This window comes from Tetrahymena thermophila, assembly GCF_000189635.1.
Source record: "Tetrahymena thermophila SB210 genomic scaffold scf_8254075, whole genome shotgun sequence".
NCBI lineage: Eukaryota > Ciliophora > Oligohymenophorea > Hymenostomatida > Tetrahymenidae > Tetrahymena > Tetrahymena thermophila.
This window is the reverse complement of record NW_002476043.1, coordinates 1-14411: the sequence shown is the minus strand read 5'-3', so window position 1 is coordinate 14411 and position 14411 is coordinate 1. Positions and strand designations below refer to the sequence as shown.

The following is a 14411-nucleotide window of genomic DNA, read 5'->3' as shown; positions in this document are numbered from 1 at the left end:
AAAAAGTTTAAAATGAAAAAATGAGTTAAATTAACAAAGAGAGAAGAAGAAAAAAACAAAATAAAAATCAATTAAAGCTAATAATATAATTAAAAAGTTATATTGTAGAAAATTCATTTTTAAATAATATTGTAATCCAAAACAAACAAATTGTTTTTACCTAAGATCAAGTGTCAAATTTGAGAGATAAGCATAATTAACTAAAGCAGAACCAAAGCTTTAAGCATTAATTGAACCAATTTTATTACTACTTTTTAAATGTTGAAAAAAAAAATGAATTAATTAGCTAATTAATTATAAGGAAAAAATGAAAACAAATTATGAAATAATAAGAAATATGAATTAGTAAAAGTTTAAAATAAAAAATATGTTGAATTAAAAAAGAATAAAACTAAGAAAAAAAATAAAACACAAGTAGAATAAAAAAAAAGTAAAATAAAAAAAAAAGCTAATAAATTAATTAAAAGATTTATATTGTTTTAAATTCATTTTAAATTAAAAAATATCACAAGCAATCTATAACAAATAAAGTGTTTTTACCTAATAAAAAGTGTTAAATTAGAGAGATAAATGCAATTTACTAAAGTAAAATCTAAGACTGATGTACTTTCATCACCAATTTTATTTCCACTTTTTAAATTTAGAAGAAAAAATAAATAATTAATTCCTTATTTAGAAGGGAAAATGAATAAAAAATTTGAAATAATAAGAAATTAATTTATTAATAATAAAAGTAAAGTTGAAAATAAAAAAAAGTAAAATAAATAAAATAAAAACTAAATTAAAAGAGTTTTTTTGTTTTAAATTCATTTTTATATAAAAAAAAATATCTCTTACAACCCAAAACAAATAAACTATTTTTACCAAAGATCAAGTGTCAAATTTGAGATATTAGTGCAATTTGCTAAAGCAGAGCCTAATCCTGATACGCCAATTGCACCAATTTTATTGTAACTTTTTAAATGTTGAAGAAAAAAAATAAAATTGATTTGTTAGTTAGTTAGTTAGAGGTAAAATGAAGAAAAAATATGAAATGATTTAAATTGTTTTAAATTCATATTTTTATTAAATAATTTTAAAATTCAAAAAAATAAACTATTTTTACCCAAGATTGAGTGTCAGATTTGAGAGGTTAGTACAATTTGTTAAAGCAGAGCCTAAGACTGATACACCTACATCTCCAATTAAATTATCACTTTTTAAACATTGAAGAAAAAATATATTCTTAATTATTAAGATAAAATGAAGAAAAAATATGTAATAATAATATATGAAATAATCAATAAGAAAAGTAAAAATTATAAATGAAAAAATTAGTTAAATTAGCAATCAAAGAAAAAAAAAAAAGTGATATTATTTAAAACTCATTTTTATGTTAAAAAATATCACAATCCAAAACAAAAAAACAGTTTTTACGCTAGATCAAGAGTCAAATTTGAGAGGTTAGTGCAATTTGCTAATGCAGAACCTAAGCCTGAAATATCTTCATCGCCAATTTAATTTAAACTTTTTAAATGTTAAACAAAAATTATAAAATAAATAATTTGTTAGAAAGAAAATATGAAAAAAAAATAATAATAATAAAAAAATTATATTTTAATAATCAAGATAAAAAGTTAAAGTGAAAATTAAATTAAAATTATGTAAATAAAAATTAATGATTTTTGTTAAGAATTTTTATTAGAAAATTAATATTGCAAGTAAATTTAAAATAAATAAAAAAAAAAAACAGTAATAAATTAAATATACCTCAGAGCAATATGGAGAAACTAATGAAATTAAAGTGAAGAGTTTAAAAACTTTTTTTATTAATAAGAATAAATTTTAAGATTTTTCATAAAAAATAAATAATTAAATACTGAATCTACATTACTGAAATATTTTTTCTATTACATCATTTATTTATTTTTTTTCTTCAAAAATATTGAATAGCAATTTATGGATATTTAATTAATTATAAGTATATTAAAAAATTAAATTAATTTATTTCAAACTAAATTGGATAATAAGAAAAAATTATTAAGTATCAATCAATTACAAATTTGCTATTATGAAGAGATATCATAAAAAATTTAGCTTGAAATTCATTATTAAACCTTAATATTTTTATTTAAAGTATATAATAAAAAATATAGTAGGAATTAGAGATGGGTAGTTAGTTTCATGTTAAATAAATTCTAAATTATAATCCTTAAAATTTGATAAAATAATTTTAATTAAGTTGATTTTTCAGATTTAGTCCTGTAAGAGGGGAATATTTTTTAATATTAAAGTGTTTAAAAATCTGCCAAAAATAAGCAAATTTTAATATTATAAAGTGGTCAAAAGCTAAGATTTGACCGTATATATCCATACTTTACAATTATTATTTTAGAATTAATGTAAATAAAAAATTGGAATAAAAACTAACAAGTTGTGAGAATTTAATAAAAATTGTAGAGAATTCATTAATAAATAATAAGTGTATTAAAATATTTTAAATAATCAAATGAGGTCTTCAAATATAAATTTTGATAACTTAAATAGTTATAAATAATTAATAAATATTAAATTTATTGAGGTAAATGAATTAAAATATTTTATTTAAATTTTATTACAAAATTTAATTAATTAATTAAGGTTATAGACATAATTAATATAAAATATAAATTAATAGCATTTTTATTGTGCTTGCTTTTACAAAATTCATAGTTTGGTTTTTGGAAAAATAGTACTTTGAAATTGATTAGAGTAAATAAAAATGGTAGGTAGGTATGTATGTATTTATGTAGGTATCTTTTGAAAAAGGATAATTAATTATTTAATTATTGAAACAAATTTATTTGATTCTATGAAAAAATATTTTTCGGCAATTGCTATAAAGATAGATGGCAAGTTGATTTGATAATTTACCCTAATCAAGCTCAACAAAAAATACTTATTCATCACATTTTTACATTTACTTAGAAATTATATTAAATTCTTTCCTAAATGTCAAGTACTTTTTTATATTTAACTAAGTTCTAATGGAAATTTATGTGCTCCTTTTAAAAATAAAATAATATTTATTTATTTATTTATTAATAAAAATCAAAATAAATTACTCTTAGACAGACATTAATTTAGCTAAAAACTTAATTAATTTGCATCTCAGTATTCATATTAACATCTTCTAACTTCCAGAAATATTTATCTTATGTCATAGCTTACTGCATTAGCCTTGTATCTAATTCTTCGAACCTCTTTAAAAAAAAATAATATGAAACAAATTTATTAAATTTTATGTTTATTTATGTACCTTTTCTTATTAGAATAGATATGATTTGAATTACTCTTATATTTTATCATACTATTATAAGAAAGAAATAACTGACTATACTTTTTCTCTAGATTAAGCCAGCTTATTATTACCAATATATTTCATGTAATCACACAATATTTTATAAATTTATGCTGAAGTTGTATCATTGTCTTATAATTTTGCACTATAAAGCAAAATAAATTTAATTTATTTTAGGATTACTTCGTTAGATTCATCTATTTATTCAAATAAAGAACAGCTAGATTTTAACAGAAGCACTTTAAACATATCTCTTGACATACGATAGAAGTAATCGTTTTAATTAGTATTCTAATAGAAATATTTTTTTAAATAATTGTTTATAAAATTAAAAATCTTACATATTGCTAAATATAGTGGAAATAATCAAATGAAGCAATTATGTTTTTATTTAAGATCAAGTCAAAGGCTTCAAGTATAGCATATGAGCATGCAATTTTACAGAGATATTTATTATATTCCTTGTTCATGTATTCATATTCCCTAGGAGAGAGAACAATTTTTACAGGAGATTTAAATTCACCCATCGTTTCAAAATTATTCACCAAACGATTTTACAAGATTTGATTATTAGCTACATCTTAGAGCATCAAAGTTTGATTAGAAACTTCTCTTATTGCACAATCAAATAATTAGATTTTTAAAATGTCTGTGACATTTTCATTGAGCCATCTTAAGTAAACACCAAAGTTTGTGAGAGGAGGACAAGCTTTTAGTTTAAAAATATTGAAAAAAAACATTAATTTATTTAAATTATTTAAGTAATTTTTACATGATATCTTTTTAGATTTATCATACATTTTTCTGATGTATTCATTTATAAAAGAGAATCTCTTTGAATAGTTCTCTACAATCATATCAGCTAATTGTAATTGTTTAAATTGTTGCATTTCAACTTATTGCTACCTATTTTGGCTCAAAATTTCTGCTTTAATATATTCTTGAACTAGACTTTTAACATGCTGCAAATCAGATTTTTGTTAATCTTTCGTTAAAGCTTATTAATTGGCAGGAGGATCAGGCTCTAAATTAAGTAAATCTATAACTACTTATTTTTTTTTAACACCTTATGATGTGGTAATTTCAGTTATTTTTTAGGCACACTCGTTATCTCCCATGAGCTCAAAGTTATGCTTGTATTTACGTTATTTAATTATATCTTCTTTAACATAAACTAAACAATATGCACTAGATCTACCATCACCTACTGCTTATTTCATAACAACCGACTCTTATTCTTCTTACACCTAGATGTCATTAAATTTGAACCATTTTTTCTAATCATAACTATAGATATAAGAGAAGTAATGACCAGAATCTATTTTATATTCAATATTTTTTATAATGATTTATTTGGTTTTTTCAAACAAATACCTGCATAGCCTTGGTGAACTAAAATAGCATGTAAAACATATTTATTGTGTTTTAAATTTTCATAAATATCATCTATTTCTTTCTGTTTTGTTAAAAATATTAATTTAACTCAAATAAAAAGCAAAAAAATATTTTACATTTATACGAACTAGTTCATTTTCTAAAGTAACTATAAGTTCTTAAGTCTGCATTTTCAGACCTTCAAGCACTTTTAAAAATTAATTTTATATATTCGCTTTACTATTATTTAATGCGCAAATCTTTTAGTTTATATCTGCTATTCTAGGATCTTAATTAACTAAAATTGCTTAGGGTTCTATTAAATTAGTTTCTTTAATAGATGTAGAATTAGTCTCTTAATTATTTTTAGGTGGGCTTGTGTTATTAATTGTAGGTATACTTTAGATTGAATTGCTTTAGCTATTATTTTAATTTAAATGATCATTTCTATCGAATATTGTAGATTGCTTTTTTAGAAAAAATAATAAATATTTATTTATTTATTTTTATTTGTAATGTTTTACAAGTTAACTTTATGAAGAAGGTGTAAGTGGCATCTAAGGAGTAGGACTAGAAAAGAGACTAAGTAAATCGATAGGAGAGTTATTATTCATGAAGTTATTACCATTTGTATTCCTTGAAGTGCTGGATGCCTAGGTGTTTTAATCAAGTGTAAAGTCGCTTATTTCAAGATAATTATCATTAGTTAATAATTGTTATGTTTTTGGCGAGAATTTATCTTCTTCCATAACTGGCTCTTCAAACTCTTATTCTTTAATTTTAAGAAAATCTAGTTGCATTTGCATAATATTTAATATTGAAAAGTTTGAGTTTTAGTAATTTTTTAAGCTTTGAATTTGCTTTTTAATGTCATCTCTCTTATTTTATTTTAAACAAAAAAATTAAATAAAAATTTTAACAAATGTAAATAAATTACTTTTTTTTTCAATGCTTTGAGTTTTGGTTTGTTTCTTAAAATGTAAGCTCTATTTTCAAGTAAAAACCTATCTATGTAAATTTCTTTCTCAAAGTGAAATGGAGTATTTAATTTCTCAGCAATCCCTTTTTCTTTGAGATAGACCACTCTTTAAATTTAGAACATAAGAACTTCTGGACTTTTTGTAATCCATCCTGCCTTTTCTGCTTCAGTTATTTTACCAGTATTATCTTTAAAATCTTCTATATAAAATGTATTGTGATGCTCCCAACTAGTATAAAGGTCTTAATACTAAAGATCTAATATTATTGGCAGGAATACGTTTTCTTCATAAAACTATTTAAAGGTTCCCTTTTTATAAAAATTTTTCTATTTTATAATCTGTTATATTCTGGTTCATCAGTTAAAATTTATTTTGATATTTTATGTTTTGAAATAATTTGAATTTTAAAAATCTTCGCTATTAAGCCTGAATTTTATTTGTCTAATAAAAAAAGAATTACTTCTTAGTAATAGGTAATAAATTCCTTCTTTTTACCAAAAAATAGCTAGCTTATTACTGATTCTTCATCTTCTTATGGCAAAAAAGCAATCTTCTTTTTAAGAGATCCTTTTTTTTATTCGGATTGGGAATCTAATAAATCAACACATATTGACTGCTATTTATTAGCCGATCCATTTTGAGTACTAAAATCATATGCTTTGCCTTAAACATAGCTTAAACCTTCCTATACTCTTTCTAAAAACTATAAATTAAATTCACCAATATCCTTTTAGTCCCCTAAAATAATCCTATTTCCTATTTTAGAATTTTAATTGAGTTAAATAGCGTTTGAATTATTATAATATTACCTTAATCATCAACTATATTTTCCAAAACTTATTTAGGGTCAGCATACTTTTTATCTGAAAGTATCAAGTAGCCAAATAACCTTTATAAGTGACTAACTAAGTTGATAGAAGCTTAAATTCTTCTTTACCTTTCCTATGAAAGAGTAGTCATATTAATCTAAGTAGGAACTCTATAATTCATGATGGTCTCCATAAATTTAGGAATAAAAAAGTATGTTTGTATTAGAGAATTGAAGTAGCAAGCTATTTATTTATAAATAATATGATTAAAACCATATAGCATTGTTTAATTATTTAAATTATATTATAGATTTATTTGTTCAGACATGCTGCTCTTGTATGAAAATCAATATTATTTAATTACTATTTCCGTAGTTGAGAAGTCCAACAGGAGTGCCTTCAGATCTTAATCTAACGTCTATTGTTAAAACATCATAATCTTGCTATTTTTAGTTTTACTAATTTGTTGATTCATCAGTAGAAGAAAATTCCTAAAATTAATAAAAGACATTTAGCTGATAAATTTTCACTATTTGATATTGAAAGAATAAAAGATGTGTCTGTTTTATGCTAAAATTCTAATTAAAATATTTTTCTATTTTTTTCTTTACTTTGTATTATTGAACAAATTTCTAAGTCTATTTTATTTTATAGTTTAAAATATGTAAAAATTATTGTTACCTAAAATGACCTCTATTGACTTATTGTTTTTGGAGGCTAAGGAGTTGGTTCATTTTCCCTATAATTAATGAAAATAGATATAGTAAATTAGAAATGTTCAATCATTGTGGTTATTTCAAATAAATCATTCAAAAAATTCTATTATTTACTATAATTGAATAACTACATCAAGAATATTTTTATTTTGTGCTTAGGCGATTTCAGCTGCTTTATAAATGATTGAAGTTTTAAATCCCATTTCTTAGAGCTTCTTAACATCTTCATTTGATATAAAAGCCTATTATCCTCCTTGCTAAGGAGTTGGTTAACCCTAAGAATAAGCTTAATTCTAAGACTGTGGTTGCTATTATTAATAGCCTCTTTATTAAGACATCCGTTTATATTTGTTACTACTTCTAATATACTTTTGAATTAATTAATTTTTTTTCTTTTTAAATTCCTGTCTTTTAAGAATTAAAATCAAATAAATAATAACCTTATCGTACTTTATCTGCTCTTATTTAATGTTAATATTATTTAAGGATTAGAATTTATTACTAATATCATTTTTATTTTATTACAAATAAATTTTCATTAATTTCTTTCAATCCATTTCTTATTTATATTTATTTATTTATCAATTATAAATTTACAAAATCAGTTGAAAAAAACGAATCTATGGATTCTTTGTTTTATAAATCAATATAAATAAACCATTTCATCATTCACAATATAAAAAAATAATTCTACTTAATTTCTTTGAAAATATTTGAAAATATATTGAATAAAAAATTATTTTTTTCATTCGAATAATAAATAAAATTTGTTTTTAATTTAATTATGAATAAACTTTCTTTAATGCATTTTTAATCAAAAAAATAGAAAAATCAAAAACTAAAATCTAAAAAAATTGTAAAAATTATCTATTTTATTAATAAAAATATTTCTATCATAAATTGTTTAGTAAATTACATTTATTATTTGTATTATTTTTTTAACTATTATTTAATAAAATAAAGTATGAAATATCTTGCATTATTTCTTTTAAATAAAATAAAATTTTTTATAATTTCTAATTTTTAAAATTTGTTTTAGAATATTATTTACATTTTCATTTTTAAATAAAAAGCTTTTAGTAAAAATATTTATGGACTAAAAAGCTATTTGAAAATTTTAATTTATTTAATTCTAGCAATTTCTGGTGTTTTAAATACATTATTAATTATTATTTAGTAAAACTAAAATAGAACTTAGAATGAGTGGCTAATTTTAATACGGATTAATAAAAAAAATATTAAGCAACCATTAACTAAAATATGTCCTAAGATAATACAAGGACATTACAATTTAGTTGAATAAGGATAAGAAAAAATGGTTAGATGAGCTAGACGATGAATCTGCTGATTACAAGTATAAAACAAGATAAATAACCTTTGATGATTACTGCTAGGCTATCAAGTCATATTCTAAAGAAATGCTAGATGTTTTAAACAAAAATCACTAAAATATATCAAAATATAATATGTTAAATCTTTATAATATATAGGGATCTTCAAATTCGCAACGATTTGATTATTTATTACTTTAAAAATTATCAGAGCATATTGGAGATATGAGCTTAAGTGAGATAATTTAATGTTTGAGCAAATTAAAAGTTTATGATTAAAAAGTCATCAAGTTTTAGTTTGATCTACTTTCAGAACGAATTATGGAATAAATTTTATATATAACAAATGAATAAATTGTTAAAATCATCTTCCATTTTGGTAAATTCGACAAAGGAACTGAAGAGTTATGGAAGGAATTAACCCATATTCTTTTATTTAGGATAAATGATTTTTCAAAAGAAGAAATTTTAAGTGTTATAAAAGGATTTTCTGGTTCAAATAGAGGAAATTAATTATTTTGGTCATAAATTTTTACTTACTTTAATAAAAATTGTGATAGCCTTAAAGATTAAGTTGATTTTGATATAGTTTGGATTTTGATGAAAACAAAAATAGAGAATGAAGATTTCTGGGTATTTGTAAACCTAAATTACTCTAACTTGATAAAATAATGTGAAACTAACCCAGAGAATTTCTACAAGTTCTTTAAGTATAGTATATAAAACATAATGTAGATTACTTAAGTTAATTAAATAGAGCTATATAACGTCTTGGTAAAATACAAAGACCAGCTAAGTCCTATTTATCAAATGAAAATAATGAACATACTTGCAAAAAACTAGCTTCTAACTCCTAAGATAGTAGAAGCATTTTAGATTTCATAGAATTAATTATTTTCCCCAAATCATAAACTTTTAAATTGAAAATAAGTTATAAAAACTAAATAAAGATATTCTATTTATATCGTTAGATAATTTATAATTAAATATAATTGTAAATTATTTTATTAATAATTTTAAAGTAAATCAAAAAAATTAACTGAAATTGTAAATTTTATTTCTTTTAGAAAAAAATTCATTTAGTCAAAAAAACAAGTTAAAGTTTATTTAGATTTTTTGATTGAATCTAAATAATTTAATTGATTTCTTTAATAGTTTTAAAATCTTTCTTTATTTCAATTTTGTGTGAAATAAAAACTAATTTTTCTAACAAAAAATATTGAGCCTTGCTTATAAAAACTTTTTTTAATTTAGCTGATAAAAAATTTTCCAATTAATGTTAAAAAGCACCTTTCTTAATTTAATTTTTATCTTTATATATTGTAACCTATACGAAACAAAGAAAAATTTAATGTTTCACTTTTAATAAATTATTAAAATCGCTAAGGAGAAAGTAAAATATCCATCCATTCTCTATTTTGATAATATTTCTCGAAATTAGAAACTATAAAAGAATATAATTTAATCCAAGAATATGTTTCTTGCAAAATTATTATTTTAGCTCTATATAAATAAATTTTGTAAACTTTGAACTGAATTTTCATTTTATAATTTACTGAAGTATGTATACTGTTATTTTTAACAGCTATATGGTATTTAGATAAACTAATTTATAACTAAAAATAAAAGTAACTAAAAAAAATAAGTTACTTAGTTTTTGATATCAATTAATTATTTTCTTTATGTATGTTATTACTTTTACATGAAAATTAATATGTAAAACTCCTTATAAAAAGTAAAAACAGTTTGAAAATTAAAAAATCAATTAGCACTTGTATCTAATTATAAATAATTAAAATAAACTTATTTCATTTATTTAGAAAAGATATAGATTATTTATCATAAAATGAATTCAAAAAATCAGAATGGTAAAAAGGAATACTCTACTTAAGAGTATAGTAAAGCTGTTAAAATTTTAAAGTTAAATGCCATGCAATTAGCCAATTAAAACAAAGAAATAGAAACTAAAATAGAGGCATTATAAAAGCTATTAAATAAAAATTCTACTCGCAATAATTTATTAGATCGTGCAATCATTTTAAATTCTAAAACTGATATTTTGCAAAAATATACTTAGCAAAAGAAGGATGATTAGAAAAACAAAGCTATTAGAAGCGTAAAATCACATGCTGCGGCAACATCTGATAAACAAAGTCTAACCACTTTGAATGAAGAAGCGAGCAATTTTATTCCCTTAAAAAAAGAATAACTATTGAAGTATTTTAAAAATTTATTGATATAAAAGTGTATAAACTATGAAATGATTTTTCGTTGTTGTGATAGAGAGTATAAAGGATAAGTAATAGTAGAGGACTTTAAGCTATTTATTTCTTCAAAAATTAACTTAAATGGAGAATTGACTATAGAGTAAATTAATTTTTTAATTTAATGCTTTGACGAAGATTGCAGTGGGGCTATCAGTTTTGAAGAGTACAATAAATGCTTATCATTCTATAATTTGAATGAAAATCCTAATAAACTGACAGAATAGAGAACTTAAGAGAAGGAGTTGATGTTTAGGCTAGTTAAAATATTTGATTCCCTGCTTAAATCTGAAAGAACTAGTTTTGCTACTGTTTTTGATATTATTTATAATAAATATGAAGGGAAAAATGGATAACTAAAACCTACTTCATAAAACAAAATGGATAAACAATCAGCAACAGATTTAAAATTAAATTTAAAATATATTTAAGAATACCTTGAAGAAAATAAGCAAACTTTAAAAGATATGGAGATATTTGCTATGAGTAGAGTTTTTGACCCAATGAAAACAGGGTTTGTAGAAAAAAAATAATTTGTTAGAGAATTGAATTGTTACTATCGTATGCTTTATGAAATTGATATTGATAGAGAGATGTAATCATTTGCAGCTCTGCTTAAGTAATTTAAGGTTGATCCTATTCATGTTTATAAAATAGCTGATATAGAAGATACTAAAAATGTTAAAAAGACAGATCTTATCAAGGCTGTTGTAAAACTAGCTCCAAGAATAAATGCATAACTTGTAGATCACTTTTTATCTATTATAGATATAAATAAGAATGGTGAAATTGACGAAAATGAATATTTTGTTGCTCTTAGTTAAGACGAATCTAATGTTTTATATGACTTTTAATAAAATTCTTAGTTGGCTGATACATCATCAGATAAATAAAAAATTCTAGATAAATTTCACACTTTTATGACTAAAAATCATCTCAATCCTGAATTGCTATTTGCAAAAATAGATAGAAACGGAAATTAAGAAATATCTCTAATTGAGTTAAAATTTGCTTTACTTGACCTCGGATTTGAATTATAATAAATAGCTCAAATTATGAGAATTTTTGATACCAACCATGATTAAAAAATTGATTTAAATGAATTCGTCACTACATTGTAGGGCGGAAAAATGGTTTAGCATGGTATTTATTTATTATTTATTAAATTTTTATAATTGTAACTTAACTTGGAAATTAAAAAAATATAGGTTTTGAAAAAGACATTTAAGAAATCAATAAAAATAGGAAAAGTCTTTAATAGATATAAGATTTAAGATCATAAGCAGAATTGTCAAATGTCATTTAATCAGTTTAGAGAGAGGAGATTATGAAGAGTAGCAAAGATATTAAAAAATAACCTGATGTAAAATCTAAAGATAAATTTAACAAAGACTCAGTTCCAGACTTCCTTTAAGGATAAAATTAAGAGTAAGTAGAAGTTAAGCAATTAAACATTCCTGAAGTTAATGATGTTAGCATTATTGAGTAAGAATAAGACTATAATAACCAAAGTTTTGATGAAGATAATCCTATTTAAAAAAATAACAGTTCTAAATAAAAGTATAGTATAGTGATTAATAACCAAAGTAAAGATGTAAATGGATAAGAAATATAGTAGGAGGAAGATTATCAGTAGGATTTTGATAATAGTGGAAACGCAACGCCAGTTATTAATAATTTGCAAGACGATGATCCATTTAAAAATATGAGAAAATAATCTTCAAAGATGGATTTAAGGTAATTTTAATTTGATATTAAAATATATTAAGTGATTTAAATTTATTATAAAGCCAAGATCTTTTGAACAAATCTCATAACAGCTCTTCTAAGCAAAAGAGTGTAAAATTTAGCTTATTTGAAAGTGCTAAGATTGAAGATCTCATACTTAATGAAAATCCAATAGACTTTGACAAGTTCTACTAAGATCTTGATAACAAACCATACGAAGACTCTGAATTTCCACCAAAATTAGAAAGTTTAACAAAAGATGTTAAAACTTTTGAAAAGGCAAAAAATATGATTTGGAAAAGAGCATCTGATATTTATAATGACTTAAAAGTATTCTTTGATAGAGTTGAACCAGATGACATTAAATAAGGTATAATGAAATTTTATAAAATAAATAGAATTTTACTTAAAATATATTTCAAATAGGTGGTCTTGGTGATTGTTATTTCTTAAGTAGCTTAAGTGTTTTAGCTGAACGAGAAAATTTGATCACAAGGCTTTTCATCACTAAAAACTCTAATCCTTGTAAGGTTTACTCTGTGTGGATTTGTAAGGATAGTGAATGGGTTCAAGTAATTCTTGATGATTATTTACCATGCAGAAAAGAAGATGGTATGCCAGCATTCTCTAGTGCAAATGGAGATGAGTTATGGGTATTAATTTTAGAAAAATGTTATGCAAAAATATATGGAGCTTATGATAAGATTGAAGCTGGACTTACTGTAGAAGCTATCAAAGACTTAACTGGAGCTCCTGGAAAAACGATAAAAAATGATGATGCAGAGCTAGTTTGGGATTTTATATACACAAACGAATAAAAGAAGCATTTGCTCACTTGTGGTTCGTAGTCTGACAACAGAGGTATCGAAACAAAGAAAGAATCAGGTATAGTTTCTTCTCATGCCTATGGCATTCTAGACGCCTAAGAAGTTAAAAGTAATATTTAAATTAATTTATTTTTGGAAGTTTAGTTAAATATTTTAATTAGCTAAAAAAGGACTTGCAAGATTAATTAAAATAAGAAATCCTTGGGGAAGTATGGAGTGGAAAGGTGATTGGAGTGATAATAGTAAATTGTGGACTGAAGAAATCAGGAAACAATTAAACTATTATGATTCAAAAGATGATGGTATATTTTGGATGGATGTAAAGGACTTTGTTAAAGAGTTTGCTGAAACTTCTGTTAATTATATTAATGATGACTATTATTACAGTTGGTATAAGTTGGCAAACTTTAAGAAGTAGTAGTGCCTCTTTTAGTTCGTAGTAAGCAGAGATACTCATTGCTATGTTATGCTCAGTTAAAAGAGTGATAGGCATTTTGCTAAAACCAAGACATAATACAAATACAGCATGCTTAAATAATTCTTATTTGAAATAAATCCTACTACTCTGGAACCCATCCGTTATGTTGGAGAAGATTACACACCATTTAGAGAAGTAATTTCTTAAATTTAAAAGCAGCAGACAATAATAAACTTAAAATTATTTAAATTAGGGTTATATTGAAGCTAATTTATCACAAGGTACTTACTGCTTAGCTGTAGAAATACCTTGGATTCAAACGATTGATAATGATGCAGTGATTAGCATCTATTCATCATAAAAAGTAAAATTTGAATATTTTTGAATATTTGTTGATATAATTTTAATTTTAAAAAGGTAAATTTGTAAGTAAATGGATTTGAAATGTAAAATTAAGAGGAGTTTGGAAGCTATCTAGCAAAAGCTATTTAGCTGAAAGATTTTACTAAAAGTAAAACCGTCAAAGAAAATAAATATGAAGAAACTCCAGATGTAATTAGATACCATGATCAATTTGGTGGTTATCTGTTTTTTAAATAGTGTAAATAACTCAACAAAATTTACATTGGACGAAGAAGTTTAAGT

The 14411-nt window shown here is 22.6% G+C and overlaps 4 protein-coding genes across 4 annotated transcripts in view; 2 read left to right on the top strand and 2 right to left on the bottom strand. All coding sequences in view use genetic code 6, as the record gives it.

Moving 5' to 3' along the window:
- TTHERM_001261810 (cyclic nucleotide-binding domain protein) overlaps positions 1-1895 on the bottom strand; it is a gene marked incomplete at both ends in the record, with an annotated part of 3025 nt that extends 1130 nt beyond the window's left edge. Inside the window, 7 exons of the mRNA XM_012800574.1 lie at positions 161-250; positions 541-630; positions 865-954; positions 1106-1195; positions 1417-1506; positions 1750-1799; positions 1860-1895. Of these exons, the coding sequence (XP_012656028.1) occupies positions 161-250; positions 541-630; positions 865-954; positions 1106-1195; positions 1417-1506; positions 1750-1799; positions 1860-1895 (536 nt within the window). The remainder of the gene's footprint in view (positions 1-160; positions 251-540; positions 631-864; positions 955-1105; positions 1196-1416; positions 1507-1749; positions 1800-1859) is intronic.
- Positions 1896-2924: 1029 nt separating this feature from the next.
- On the bottom strand, positions 2925-7680 carry TTHERM_01261800 (ubiquitin carboxy-terminal hydrolase; the record flags this gene model as incomplete). Its single annotated transcript, XM_001026038.4, has 14 exons — positions 7313-7680; positions 7164-7221; positions 6847-6973; positions 6483-6725; positions 6134-6429; positions 5631-5981; positions 5218-5571; positions 4831-5160; positions 4694-4775; positions 4092-4637; positions 3661-4028; positions 3278-3610; positions 3084-3221; positions 2925-3023 (listed from the first exon to the last, which is right to left on the bottom strand). Exons 1-14 carry the CDS (start codon positions 7534-7536, stop codon positions 2925-2927), a joined length of 3549 nt encoding a protein of 1182 aa, XP_001026038.1. The 5' UTR covers positions 7537-7680.
- Positions 7681-8397: 717 nt separating this feature from the next.
- On the top strand, positions 8398-9453 carry TTHERM_01261790 (hypothetical protein; the record flags this gene model as incomplete). The annotated part of the gene is made up of 1 exon (XM_001026037.1): positions 8398-9453. The coding sequence occupies one exon, from the start codon at positions 8398-8400 to the stop codon at positions 9451-9453; it is 1056 nt and encodes a 351-aa protein (XP_001026037.1).
- Positions 9454-10375: 922 nt separating this feature from the next.
- Positions 10376-14151, top strand: TTHERM_01261780 (calpain family cysteine protease; the record flags this gene model as incomplete). The annotated part of the gene is made up of 6 exons (XM_001026036.2): positions 10376-11936; positions 12002-12530; positions 12584-12891; positions 12948-13457; positions 13510-13961; positions 14020-14151. 6 exons carry the CDS (start codon positions 10376-10378, stop codon positions 14149-14151), a joined length of 3492 nt encoding a protein of 1163 aa, XP_001026036.2.
- Between the last annotated feature and the right edge of the window lie 260 nt (positions 14152-14411).